This window comes from Falco cherrug, chromosome 5 (genome assembly GCF_023634085.1).
Source record: "Falco cherrug isolate bFalChe1 chromosome 5, bFalChe1.pri, whole genome shotgun sequence".
In the NCBI taxonomy this organism is placed as follows: Eukaryota; Metazoa; Chordata; class Aves; order Falconiformes; family Falconidae; genus Falco; species Falco cherrug.
The window spans coordinates 1,359,572-1,374,214 of record NC_073701.1 but is presented as its reverse complement, the minus strand read 5'-3'; the positions used below and the strand labels follow the sequence as shown (position 1 = coordinate 1,374,214).

Here is a 14,643-nt window from a genome sequence, read left to right as displayed (position 1 = left end):
CTAATCATTGATAGACTGTGCCTATAAAAGAGTACTGTAGTTATTCAGAGTCTAGAACTTCCTTTTTTAAAGTTTAGTGCTTATATATTCCTTGGCTGTTTAAACCATATTTTCATCCTGTAGAGCGGAACTTGGGGATTTTCTTACCATCTAATACAGGAACACGTCCTAGTAGTCATTCAGTTACCATTTCACAAGCTGCCCCTCAGAAATTTAGACTTGAAGGCAAACTTTGGTATTTGCTGGAAGGAGAAAACTGGCTTTTTACTGCTGTTGCCTCTCCATTTGGGATTTTAAATAGGGCATAGGTCTTTCCTGCATGAACTGATAGACCTGGGCTCTCCTGCTCCCCAGCTATGGCTGCATCACTGAAGCTGCTGTTCTGTGCCTGGGGAAAGACAATATTAAGTTCAGATCAGTGCTTTTATATGAATATTTACCCACCAGATAGAGATGTCAGCTCATACATGAAATGGTTTATAACCTGAATCCTCTGGAGTTGTGTGTGTGTTGATCAAGGGAAACACGCTTCTAAACTAATCCCACAAAAACCCACCAGTAGCCAGGGGGATATATTATTTTCAAAGAAGGCTAATGTCAGGAGGTAAGGCAAAGGAGTAGACTAATTGAGGTGAATGACATTAACAAATTTATTATTTTTTTTTAATTTATGAAATTAAACCCCCAAAAAACAGCATCCAGGGAATCCAGAAGTTTCACCACCATTCATCTTGCTGACCTGGCCGCTGCAGCTGGCCAGGGGAGACAGGACTTGTAGTGAACAATCTTCAGTATGGCTCTTGCAAGATTGTCTCCTAATGTGTGGAGTAAATATAACCATAAGAAGTACAAGTTCTGCACCTCCTGTCTATACAGGTAACACTCAACCCAGCAGCGATATCCAGTCAGGATATCCTAGTGTCGTTCAGCAGAGCGCTACAGTGCTGCATGAGAGTGCAATGCTGAGTTGGAGTGAGCAGAAACATGGCATTCAGCTCAACTTAACAGCTCAAATCTGATCAGGATGTCAAAGCTGCAGGTGTCACGCTGTGGAGGTGCTGCAGCCTGCAGAGCAGTGTGGGTTCGCTGCTTGGCACCTGCACTGCTGATGGGCAGGGCTCCTGCTAATGCCCAGGATTGCAGCCCCGCTGCAGGTGAGGCCAGGGTGAGCTGATGCAGTACAGCCATCACTGTGGATCTGCAGCGTCACCCGCTCTGACCTCAGAGCTGCTTCTGCTCTGTCCTTGCTATTCCTGATGGAGCTGGGCAAGCAGCGTCTTCCTGAGTGCCCCTCAGGGATGAGGGGGAGGAGAAGGGCACAGCCTCCTCTTTCCTTCCCCACAGCAGGCAGGGCCCCGACTGTCCCCATCAAAGTGCCAGAGCACAGCACCTTCTTTTGCCATGTCCATCAGCGGGTGAGGTCTCCCAGAGACAGGCCCTGGCTCTTCAGTGAGATCATTTCAGCTGTGCATCTTACAGGGGAGCTGGTCTACAGATGAGGAAGATGGGAAAAAAAAATTCTGCCTCCACCATCACACCCATTATTCAAAGACTGACTGCTGTGGCAATATTTTGATGTACTTCCATCAACATCACACAAAGCTGAAAAGGTATTGCCAGCCACGTCCTGCGTAGTGCTGCTATGATTTTTTCAGACTTTCTCAGGCTGGCATTGATATGGGCAGTGAGACAAGGGTATCTCTGTAGCTCTGGGGATTTTAGCTTGAGATAAGAGGATCCCAAAAGGAAACAGAGAAAAATGAGACAATTTAGCAAAACTGACAGGAATTAATAGTGTGTTTCTGTTGCCCTGTCCCTGTGTTCCCAGATGAAAAGGTTTCATCAAAACAATACTGTCTGTTCTGTGTCTGTGCGGTGAGGAGGGCTCTTCCTGCACTGACAAATTGATTACGTTTTGGGTTTTCTTACATTTTGCCACCCAGGATTGTGCATTTGGGCACTCGCAAGCAAGAAAGAGGACTGGGCTTACAAGCTGTCACAGGCACTAGAAGGACAGCAGCAACTGTGCCGCAGTGGTCCAGGGGCAGCTGCCAGCCAGGTGCCCTCAGGTCGCCTCAGCTCTCCATAGATGAGCTCTGCAGAGAAACTCACTAACAACATCCACTGAGTGAGGGGGGAATCTGATAAGTACATAATCCAGCATAAGTTTTGAAGAAAAATACAGTGTGGGTGAATTGTATCACATTTGCTAGTGCAGGCTTTCTTTCATGCTGCTGTTTCTCAGGTCTACCTGTCAGGCTATCTAGATCATGAATTTTGCAGCTGCAGTTGTCTGTGAGATTAACTGCTCTACCTGCAGCATATGACAGTTTAAGGCATGAGGTAAAAACCACAGGAGTCAACTCGTGGGGTCAGGCAGAATGTGATTACTGGAAACCATGCAACCAGGAGACAGGAGCCAAAAAAAAGCCGTATGAATTCTCCAGGCCTGCCATGCAATGAACGAGTTTGATTTGTTGTTTTTTTTTATTGAAGTGCATTGAGCTTGAGGTTTTCAATGAAAAGGCAAATTTGAATTGTTTCTCAAGCATTCTCGTTTCTGAGTGATTGATCGTTCAGAGGTGAGCAATGCCAGCTGAGAGCATTTATGCAACATGGTTGCAAGAGCAGGGTGAGAGGGATGTGTGGGTGACCAAAATGCTTCACTGGCTGCTGCCACTTCTCTGCCCGCTTGCAGAGGTGGCTCAGAGGAGCTGAAGAGGAATGCTACCTGGCCGATGGGGTAGCAACTGGTACGTTACAGATGGGTGCCAACACCTTGAAGGCATGGTACCTTGTGCTGTCTGCGAGATTTCTACAGGCTCTGTGTATGCATGTGATGTCTATGAGAGAAAGCCTGCTACTGCTGTGATTAATTGATTTTTAAGAGATTAAGGACAGTAAAGTGATTATTTCCAGTTCACATCATAGTGGATGTGTTCTGTGGTTGGGTTGTGACATGAAGGCATTCACAGTGTCTCTTTATCTCTCTCTAGGTTCTCAAGCATCTGCGACACTTAAATTTCACCAATAACATGGGGGAACAAGTGGATTTTGATGAGTTTGGGGACCTGGTAGGGAATTACTCAATAATCAATTGGCATCTGTCTCCGGAGGATGGCTCAGTTGTCTTCGAAGAAGTCGGGCACTACAATGTGTATGCCAAGAAAGGGGAGAGGCTCTTTATCAATGAAAACAAGATCCTGTGGAGTGGATTCTCTAAGGAGGTAAGTGCTTAAATCCTCACGTTTCCCCCAAGTTTCTGCAAGCTGAAATTTTAACTAAGCCTGCACACTCCTTATATTATGGCTCTATATCTCATTAAAAGATCCATTCATCTTACTATATATGTGGTGTCAGCTGTAGTCTTTCACACCCTAATTACACATTTCTGGATGTAACGGGCAGCTGCTTCTCCCCTGCTATACATTTGATGAGCGTGGGTATTAACGGTTTAAAAGATGCCTTTTTTCTGGCCCATGTAGATAGCTTGGAATTTTGCAATGCTGTTTCCACAAGGATAAGAAATTCATTACCTAAGTCTGGTTGTTGAGTAAGTCAAGTCCTCCTGAGCTCACAGCTTCACTGCTGAAAGCAGCCATCTCCTCCTCTCTCGGTATCTCTCTATCAAGAAGTGTCTCTTCCTGCTCCTAGTTAAATTCGCAGCTCTTTCTGCTGGCTTTACCCTCCCAAGTCCCAGAGCCTTCCTCACACCCTTGCCTTGCAAGCCAAACAGAACAAGCCCTGTCAATCTCCCCAAGTTAACTTGGACACGGTGTTCCAATAGTGGGAGATGCCAGTACCTGCTACCTTGCCTTAAGCTACCCGAAGGGGCTTCTGCAGCCTCAAAAGTATGTGATGCAGCCATTGGCTTTAGTCAGGCCCAAGCCCTTCTCCACTTTCTTGCATATGTTAGATCTTTTCAGCGTAACTCTACCATCACTAGCAGCCAGGGCTGTGTCTCCCCCAGGTGATGGGAACATGGGTGCAGAGATCTCCGGAGGAGAACCAGCTGCCCACTCCAGCCTAGGCAGAAACCCCAGCTCCCAGTTGGCACCTGGCTTGTGGCCTGGGAGGTGACACAGGGAGCACTAGCTTAGAAATGTCATTGCCCTGCTGCAATGTTTAGATGTGTTAAATCAGCACCTGATTAATGAACAAGGCAATTCACTTCCAGGTGATTATTCACATTGGCTGACAGATCAGGGAACTGCTTCTGCAATAGCTACACTTGCCTAATACACTTACACCATCAGTTATGCCTTGCCTTTACTCCAGATACCCCACCTTCACTTATGGTTTAAATCCAGAGCTCTCTGAAGGAGGCATGGGTCAGGCAGGACACATTATTGCAGAAATACTGAGCTCAGGCTTTTCTAAGCCCGGCTGGAGTCTCTGAGCACAAACCACAAGAGAAATTAATTAAAACCCTTGGTATTCTAACCCCTCCTTCTGACCATTGCAAATACCACTGGCAGCTTTTCCAACAGTTAGGGGTTTACTGGTTTTTACTTAAACTGAGTAATTGTGTTCTTTTGGTCTAAATTCCTCCAACAGTGCAATATTTATCTTCATGCTCTGTACTATTCTGTTAAAAATGCAACCAGGTGTTGCTGAGTGTCATGCCAGGGTATGTAAATTGTGTGCCAGTGGAGGGGTTTGTGATCGCTGTGTCTGCTGCAGCCCTTTTTCCAGTTTATAAAGTTTGAATTTCCTCTGGATAAAAGGCTCTGCTGTAAGAGAGTAGCCAGTACTTCACTCACTGAAACCTTCTGTGCCTCTGTCATCCTCAAAAAAAGATTAAATGTATGTAGTTAATTTTAACACAGGAACTTCAGCATTGGCCAGACTTGCAAAAGAACAAGTTAAAGAGTAGGTAAGATAGACAGATTCATTTTGGCAGAACTTGATGAAATTCCCCCCAGAATACTTAAGAAGGCAGCCAAAGCAATCTCAAAAGTACTAGCACTTCATCTTTGAGAAATGTGGAGGGTGGGTGATGTCTCAAAGGATTAGAGGAGGGTAATCGTAATACCTGTTTTTAAAAGCAGGTATAGGAGAGCCAAGGGAATGACACACAATTGAGTTGAGTTTCAGTAACCTAAAAGAAATGATAAAAAAAAAAGATATTAAACAGTTTATAAACACCTAGAGGATAATAAACTGATAAGAAAAAGCCAACTTGGATTTGTCAAGATGAAATCATGCCAAGCCAATTTAATTTTCCTCCTTGAAAGCTCAATCAGCTTAGTAGATCATGGGGAAGCAGTGCATGACTTCAGTCGCGTCTTTGATTCAGCCCTGTTCAAAATCATCAGTGGCAGCCTAGGGAAGGACAGTCTAGACTGATGGAGTCCTGGTGGAGGATGCACTACCTGCTGGCTGTCCTAAGGAATAGATCATATAATAATACAGCTGATAATAATAATAATAATAGCAGCAATGATAATAATAAAAATATTAATAATAATAATAATACGGAACACTGTATTAGTAGCAACAGGCATTGACAGCAAAGAGTGCTTCCAGTGGGGAGCTGCAGGGATTTGTCCTGGATATGTCTGTCCAATTAATTATGCAATCCTGATTAACAGCTAAGAAACAGGATTCCCAAACTGTGCTGCAGCTACACTTCAGCAACAGCAACCGCTCTCAGTGGCAGGCGACCTGAGACACAAAATGGGCACCTCCACATAGGAGTTGCCACTGCCGAGGACTTGCTTACCCTGTGGAATTGCACACAGGCAATTCCCAAACCTTACCCTGGACTCGCTGCCCAAGTGCATCCACACAGGAGGTTCCTGGAGGTCAGCGGGCTGGCAGCACCTGGGCAGACCAGCAGCAGCCTTCCAGCAAGGCTGACTGGAGGCTTCCAGCCAGAGCAGCCCTCAAGTATGTACAGATCATGGTCCCCTGCTGGCAGTGGAAATTGTGGGTTTAACTCCCCTGAGCTGAGAAAGCCATGTTCTGTGTCAGCTCTTTTTCTTAATTTTGTTGGGAAAAGGTGAATTCAACCTCAGGTTGTGCGTCTGTGTTAAAAAGGCCCAGGCTTTCACTTATCATGTTGAACTCCTTGTTGTCAGTGTGCGTCAGGAGCACCGTGAGCATGCCCATGCAGGCACCTGCTGCTGGGATATGACGGTGCCCAGGAGGGCTCACACACAGCGTAAATGCGCAGCCAGCAGGGGACACAGTTCATCATTTGCAGAAGCAGAAGTCTGGAAGCCTTTGGACCAGCATATGGCTGCTGATATGCATCTTTAGATGCTCAGTGTTCTAAAAACAGGGCCTTTCTTTTTTTCTTTTTCTTTCTTTCATATGAAACCTCCTTGTTTAGTTAATTTACCTTTTTGTTTCTTCGTTGAAGAGGGTCTTCAGGAGGAGAATGTGGGTTTCAAGAAACTGTTTGAATTCCCACAAATCATTAGCAGTCAATATGCAATATATAGGATTAGGGATCAGCAGTCAGAGTCCATCATTTCCAAGGCAGACTCAGATTCCTGCCAGTAGATATTGTTTTCTTTTAACCATTTAATGACTGTTTTCTGGTATGTGTGTCATGGGTCACATACAAGTTTACAGTGCCACAACACAGTAGAGGTTACAAAGATCTGCTGATCCTCCGTACCATCCCTCGTTGTGTTCTTTCTTACAAATATCACTGCAGTCAGCTGGGGAAGCACTATTGTGCAAAATGTGTCTGTTCTGTGGAGGGAAGAGGTAAGTCTCTGAGGCTCTCCATCCAGCGTGCTAATCAAGTAATAATACTCCTGGAGGAAGTCCAAGGGCCTGCTGTAGAAAGGCTGCATGTGAGGCACTGCCACCATTAACCCTCCTTGGGCTCTTTTCTTGCAGGTGCCTTTCTCTAACTGCAGCAGGGACTGCCTCCCAGGCACGAGGAAGGGCATCATTGAGGGAGAGCCCACCTGCTGCTTTGAGTGCGTGGACTGCCCCGATGGGGAGTACAGCGATGAAACAGGTAATACCCACAGAGCGGCTCTGCGGTTGGCGCAGGACCATGCGAGCCCTTCGGGCATCACCTGCAGTTGTGCTGGAATCGCTTCCCTGCAGTGCTGAGCTGGAGGCTGCCTTGTCAGGGGCTTCACAGAAGGTCTGGGGGGACTTCTGAAAAGCTTACAGGAGTTGAGTCCTGTCTTCTGCTAAGCCTGCTTGTCTCTTCTGCTCTAAGTTAGGAAAATTAAGGCACAGAACTTGGAAAAGGATTTGCATATAGGAAGCCTCTCAGGCAGCTACAAGCAAACTCCATTGCACTGTAGCAGTAGCTTTTATTCCTCCAAAAACCTGCAGGAAGGAGACACTCCCTATCCTAATCCTAAATCCTGTGGTTATCTGTCTGCCTCCATCTTTTCCTCATGTGGTCAGGGTTTTATTTCATGCTTTACAAAGAAATAAAGTCCATTCCATACCCGACTGCACAAGCAGAAAGGAATATTTCCCTTTATGGCGTCACCAACCACAGCTTCTGTTGAGCACTGGCACTGCAAGGGACCAGCATCTCTGGGTCCTATCAAACACCCATGGACATCTTTTTTGTTGGTTTCAGTGGGAGCTTGGATGAAACCACTCAGGTTCTGCAGTGGAGGGGAAAGGTAACCTCAGTTTTAGAACTAGCTGAAAAATTCTGAATCTCCAACCTGTTAGTGCTCCATCAGTGTTGGGCGTCCCCAGGCAAGTAAATCCTTTCAGAACAGCCAGCCCCTCTGCACCACAGAGCACTCAGGATCTCCTCACACCCTCGCCAGCAGCACTGGTCCCAGTGCGCACTGCAGACCTTGCCTGAGATGAACACTTCAGTAAGCTGCTTGCAAAACTGAACAAGCATTCTCCTTTGGGAGAATCTAATTTGCGCCCTGTCAGATAGGAATGGTAATTTACTATAGGATGCTTGGGAGCAGCGTTTTCAAATTAAATAGAAGCAATTCTGGTCACTTGTAATAGGGATCTTTTGGTGTTTTCCACTTGATTTTGGGAGCAAGCACTGGTGTGCTGGTGAAACCTGTGGGGCTGAGGGGGTGACTGCCCTCTGACTCCACAGTTTCCTGCTGAAATTTCAGCTGACAGTAATGCTTTTTATTCTGTGTGCTTGCCAGCTTTATGGGCATAGAGAGCAGCTTTACAACCAGTCTCATCCAGCTGAGACAGTGATGTCTCCTTTGGTAGCAATCTGTCGTGTCCTCGCCCAGCTGTTTGCTCCCACCCTTGGTCTGGGAGCAGTGCTGGTACTCGTGCAACCATAGAGTGAGTTGGATCGGGTCTCTGGTCTTCCTGAAAACAAACTCTTGGCAGGCTGAGTTTCCAGCTACAAGGAGAAGCTGTATGACCTCCAGTGCTATGACAAAGGAGGGGGCAGGAAAGAGCAGCCCTGGGGGAGGAGGGAGATCTGGTTTACTCCCCTCAGTGGCAGCATGGTCTCTAAGTCACCTCAAGATAACAGCAAAAGCACATCTTTAGCATGTAGTGCTAAACAGCTGCCCCTGTCTCTGGTAGAGGTGGCCGATCCCCACCACATCAAGCTAGCTCTGCCTGCTCTGCAGTTTGCAATAGGCTTCCAGGTAAAAGGCACAATAAAAATAAAAATTATTGTGTGTGTATATATATATATTTATATATATAAAAAAATATTTTTAAAAATGGACATAAGTGAAATGACTTGCGGTGGTGGGAGTTCCTGACTGAGCTTTTGCATCTAGTGCCAGTTTTTCCCATGAACAGCTTTGGTGAGGCAACCAGTCCTTAGGAAAGCAGTATTGTATCAGGTCACAGGTGCTCCCTCCAACCACCCCTCCAGAATGAGAAAGCTTGAAATCCTCTGTCCTCATGAGCTGGGCACTCCTGGCTTTCTCATTAGCATCAAGCTCACTCCAGAAGCTGTGCTCTGAGTCCCTGCTGGTGCTCAGGTGCGAAGCTCAGAGGGAGATGGCTGCTAAAGAAGTTTCCTGAATGTTTGTTCCCCAAACTCACTGCAGCCCATTGTTATCCTGCTGGGACCCCGAAGACTGAGGTAGGTTGTGACTTCCAGCTCACTGCTCTCAACCTCTGTCCACTGCCATCAAAGGGGTCATGACCCTCACCACTGGAGCACAAGAGCCATTTGGGTCAAAGAAGAGCAGGAGCAGCAGGTCCTTGATTTTTGGTCATGGCAGCCACTGGTGACGTATGTTGCCATCCCAGTAGGCACAACTAGTTTCATGTAGAGGAAAGAGAAGGAGGCACCAATTTTCCCTTTGCCAGTATGAGTGGGACGCTTTGCTGGGTGTGAGGAGAGTGAAATCATTAAGGCATATCTTCTCCTGATGTTCCAACATGAAACAAGAGTGTGCTGGGAGTCGAGGGCATTGCCTGCCTTCAGGGAAGAGCAATTTAAACACATCTAAGGCTCGCCTCCGTGGAATATGAAATAGGCTTTCAAAGCACTTAAGGAGGCAAGCATGGTTTTAATTTTCTCTGTAATAGAGACAGGCAGGATGTTTCAAATAATGCTAAAAGTGGGAGAGGTATGAAGACAGACAGAAATAGATGACAAAAATGAAGACACAAGAAAGAGAGAGGAACAGAGCCTGTGTAACAGCTGACAACAATCAAAGTTTGCAAAGTTTTACCAAGAAATGGATTCCAAAAACACGAGTGCAGGGACAGGAATGTTTTTAAGCTGGAACTTAGCATGCTTTGTGTTTTGCTCTATAGCCTGTGGGAGGCTGGTTGTTTCAGTGTAAAACACTCTGAGACACCAACGTAGGATTCTGAGAAACTGCAGACACCTAAAGGGAACACCCTCTGTGTTTAAGATGAAGGCCAGTGTGTAGCGTCATCCCACATTTCAGCCTCTCATTCTGACAAACCTTCCCTCTCTCCCTGTTACTCCTTTTTCAGATGCAAGTGCCTGTGACAAGTGCCCTGAGGATTACTGGTCCAATGAGAACCACACATCCTGCATCCCCAAGCAGATAGAGTTTCTGTCCTGGACCGAGCCCTTTGGGATCGCTCTGACTCTCTTTGCTGTGCTGGGAATTTTCCTGACTTCTTTTGTCCTGGGAGTCTTCACCAAATTTCGTAATACACCCATCGTCAAGGCCACAAACCGGGAGCTGTCCTACCTCCTCCTCTTCTCCTTGCTTTGCTGCTTCTCCAGCTCGTTGTTCTTCATTGGCGAGCCCCAGAACTGGACTTGCCGTCTGCGTCAGCCAGCTTTTGGAATCAGCTTTGTCCTCTGCATCTCCTGCATCCTGGTGAAAACCAATCGTGTCCTGCTCGTCTTTGAAGCAAAGATCCCCACGAGCCTCCACCGAAAGTGGTGGGGCCTCAACCTTCAGTTCCTCCTGGTCTTCTTGTGCACATTCGTGCAGATTGTCATCTGTGTGATTTGGCTCTACACAGCCCCGCCATCTAGTTACCGAAACCATGAACTGGAGGATGAGATTATCTTCATCACCTGCCATGAAGGCTCCCTGATGGCCCTTGGCTTCCTCATTGGCTACACCTGCCTCCTGGCAGCCATCTGCTTCTTCTTCGCCTTCAAGTCTCGAAAGCTGCCTGAGAATTTTAACGAGGCCAAGTTCATCACCTTCAGCATGCTGATATTCTTCATTGTGTGGATCTCCTTCATCCCTGCTTACGCCAGCACATATGGCAAGTTTGTCTCTGCCGTGGAGGTGATTGCAATACTGGCTGCCAGCTTTGGGCTTCTGGCCTGCATCTTCTTCAACAAAGTCTACATCATCCTCTTCAAGCCCTCCCGCAACACAATCGAGGAGGTCCGCTGCAGCACAGCTGCCCATGCTTTCAAGGTGGCTGCCAGGGCCACACTGAGACGGAGCAATGTGTCGCGCAAGCGCTCCAACAGCCTGGGGGGTTCCACCGGCTCCACCCCTTCCTCCTCCATCAGCAGTAAGAGCAACCACGAGGACCCTTTTCCTCTGCCCGCTTCCGCTGAGCGGCAGCGCCAGCAGCAGCGTGGGTGCAAGCAAAAGGTCAGCTTCGGGAGCGGCACGGTCACCCTGTCGCTGAGCTTCGAGGAGCCGCAGAAGAATGCCATGGCCAACAGGAACACCAAGCACAGGAACTCCCTGGAGGCCCAGAACAGTGACGACAGCCTGATGCGACACCGGGCCCTGCTTCCCCTGCAGAACAGCGAGCCCCTCAGCACCGAGCCCAGCTTCCAGGCAGCTTCAAGCCCAGAGACCAGCTCGCAGGAGTCGGTGGTGGGTGACACCAAAGAAGAGGTACCAAGCCCTGAGGTGGAGCCTTCCCTGCCATCGGCTAACTCCCGAAATTTTATAGGCGCTGGAGGTGGCTCCGTCACAGAGAACACAGTACATTCCTAACAAAAGAAGATTGTGAGAAGCACACCAGCCCCCAAGAGGAACTTGCTCACCTCTTGCATCTGAATGGGAAAGACAACAAAGACACACTCCTGTGACACAGCCCCACCACACCTAACTTAGCACTGGCAGGGTAACACACGTGCTCCAGAGGAAGGACTGTGTCTGGGGAGCCTTGGACTGAATTTGCGTTTGCTTTACTGCAACCAGGACATCTCAGAAGGGCAAGTGAAGATCGTCTCTGGTGGGGCTTAGGCAGAAGTCTGCATGCTGCCTTGCCTCCGTAAGCTTTTCCTGCCAGACTGCAACTCAGCTGACTATGGGAGGCACTAGGCAATTCCGCTATACTCTGCTTTTACATTTATGTATAATATTCCTCTTTCCCAGTATGTATAATATTCCCTCTTTATCCAGTATATGTGATCTGTAACCATGTGCGTCAGGACTCTCAGCTCTACAAAAGCAAGGTACACGGTTTCACTTGGGAAAGCATGGTCACGGGGAAAATAAAAAAGCCCCCAACATCTGCATGCTGTGTACAGCCAAGGGTGTGAACATGTAAAGTATTTAATGCGACGGAGCGCCCTGCTATTTATATTTAGTAATGTCCCAGTCCTCTCCTTTCTGGCCAGCGGGAAATATTGGACAATACTTTTCACAGACTCCATTGCACTAGACCAAGCTACTAGGTTCCTACTGGTTTCCTCCAGCTGAGGTAGCTTTACCTCCAGCCTGCCTGCTTTGGTGGAGGGGGAGAACAGCTTGTAAATCCCCCTCCCCCGGAGAACGTTGCGAGAGCACAATGAGATGTATCCGTGATTGATTATGTCGCTAGTAGTTGTATGCTTAACAAAGTGTTGCTGCTGTAATATTCCACATGGCATACATGGCTAACCCTGTCACACCATAGTCAGTGTTGTGCTTTGCCACATTAATCTGCCTGACACCTACACGGAGCATTGCGCTAGTCCTGACGATACTGGTGGGCCGGACACAAAGCAAATGAAACAAGGTGAAATGGAGCAGTTAGGGATGGAGAAATAGCCCCAGATGTGGTAATACGATTGCAGGAGCGGGTAAATATGTGAAGTGTGTGTGCTGGTAGGTGACCGGATGAAGAAGACATACAGGCCTGGGCTCTGAGGCACACACAAAGGCAAATGCACACATTGAATACGTTTGGGCTCTTACAGGCCACCTAGTAGGTTATTTCCCTCCTGGCCCATCTTGAAGAAGGGGCACCTGGCACAAGAAGGGTGGACTGTACTTAAAGAAAAGCAGTAAGGACTTCAGAAAAGAGCACAGCAGAGCTTTATTACTCTTGATGCTCGTCCCACTCCCCCAAAAGCAGACATAAGTGCTTCTGGTTTTGCCAGGCATGCCTGGTTCTGCTCCATCCATGCCCAAAAAGTTGAAGTAAGAGAGTCATTAGAAGAGATATTTGTTGCAGCCTGATGCGAGAAAAAGCACCCCTCGACAGCCTGGCAGGACGGGTTAGGGTTGTGCTGCAGAATTGATTTCCCTCTTCCCAGATCCCGTGTGCAAGAACAACCATCTGACGTGAAGATGTCAGTACCCTCCCTCATCAAACATGAAGGTGGTCTGTGGGAAGGTAGATGGGCCTGCAGCCTAGTGTGAGCAGATGAAAGGACTGTGTGAATGCGTTGGGGAAAATACCACAATTATTTTGTTACTGTTTTTGCTTGGTTGTTCTTTTGCCAGGGCAGGCAAATAAAACTTACAGGCGACATTACTGCATAAAAACTTTGTTTTGCCACCTCCACTTGTTGCTGTAAAGGAAGAGTTTTGGCTTAAGAGAGAAATGGAAGTCCAGAACCCCAAAAAGCACACTATTCAGACGAGTAATTTTAACCCTTTTGTTGATCTGTTACAGCCTCAGAGTGGGCTCAAATTTTAATTATACAATGTAAGAACAAATCCAACTGTAAAGCCTGCAAATTACAGTATTTGATGAAAGCTATGGCACAGCTGGTTAAAAGAAAAAAAGTCTGAAAGCACAAATCCTTGTGGCCACAATTCTGGAAACCACCTTCTACCCCTGGGGCCAGTGAGAGTTGCTCATTGCTTCTCAAAACCCGGGTTCCTTCCCCAGGCTGCTGACTGGGGGGCCTCTAGGCTTGTTTTAGGGTATGGAATCGAGACCGGAGTCTTGTCTAAATGCATGAACAGAGATGGGCACTAGATGGCAGAAAGGGCTAAAAAAAAAGTACTTTTTTACGGCCCCACACTTCCAAAAATTTCAGTAGCCAAATAGTTTTAGTGCTACCGAATCGTTCCTATGGGCCAAACCCAGTACAGTAGCCCCTGAAGTGAAGCTGACAGCATTGAAAGCGTGGAAGAGCTTAATGAATGAAATGAAAATGACACAAGACACAAACGGGTGACTCTGCACAAACACAACGTAAGACAGAGAAAATCACCATCAGCTGCCTTGTCTGGAGAACAATGTTCACTGGCTATGCACACAGTATATGATGTTGACACTTGGGTGGTTTTCATTCTTAAGGTGTTTTTTTGTTCTTTACATCTGCTTAAAAGGAATTTGTACCATGGCACACAATGAGGCTCCAACAGCTGCCATAATTTAATAATAGCAGCAGATCAGCCGTGCTCAGTTCGCTGGGGAGCCCCCAGCCACCCTCACTGCACAGTACCTGGAGCTCTAAGCCTCTGGCTCCACAGCTGGGTGAGAGCCGCTGCTGTACCCATTGCAGTTACACACGCGCTAGGTGCAAGGGCAGGTCTGTTTAAAAGACCCCCTTCGTGAAGGTGACTGGCAACCAAACCCTTTGTCCTGTGCATGGAGGAGAGTTTGTGTTCCCATCCTGCCACGTCTGGGAGGAGCGGTTTGCTCAGACACCTGTCCCAAGGCATGTCTGTGTCACACGAGGCAATACTGATGAAGACAAGCTGGGTCACATCCTTCTCTTGAAAGCTCAAGCCTGAGAACCTCCACTGGCATGTCCCACCACAAGTTGCCCACAAGAACAGCTGCCCCATCCCACCCCCCACGGCTCAAAAACCTACTGGAAGCGTGTGCCAGTGTGGTGTTTCCCGAACCGCCTGGCTGCAAAGCAGTAACAAAGTGCATCAGCTCTGCGGTGGGATTTCGTCAGACTTGGCTGATGGCGGGGAGCCGAGCGCAGAGCCTGATCCTTACCCCCGCTCCATCGCGAGCCCGGCAGAGCTCGCAGCCCGCAGCCCCGGCGGGGCGGGGAGGCTGCCAGGGCGGAGACCCCCGTTCCGCGCCCTGCTGCGCGCCCTGCCCGGCCCCGGGGCGCGG

The 14,643-nt window shown here is 47.9% G+C and overlaps 2 protein-coding genes across 2 annotated transcripts in view; both read left to right on the top strand.

Annotated features, from left to right (window-relative positions):
* The window catches only part of CASR (calcium sensing receptor), a 77,730-nt gene extending 64,671 nt beyond the window's left edge, over window positions 1-13,059 (top strand). The window contains exons 5-7 of the mRNA XM_055712220.1: window positions 2,997-3,227; window positions 6,856-6,979; window positions 9,892-13,059. Of these exons, the coding sequence (XP_055568195.1) occupies window positions 2,997-3,227; window positions 6,856-6,979; window positions 9,892-11,342 (1,806 nt within the window). The 3' untranslated portion in view covers window positions 11,343-13,059. The remainder of the gene's footprint in view (window positions 1-2,996; window positions 3,228-6,855; window positions 6,980-9,891) is intronic.
* The window catches only part of LOC102058532 (cystatin-B-like), an 85,664-nt gene that overhangs the window by 64,457 nt on the left and 6,564 nt on the right, over window positions 1-14,643 (top strand). The window lies entirely within an intron of this gene.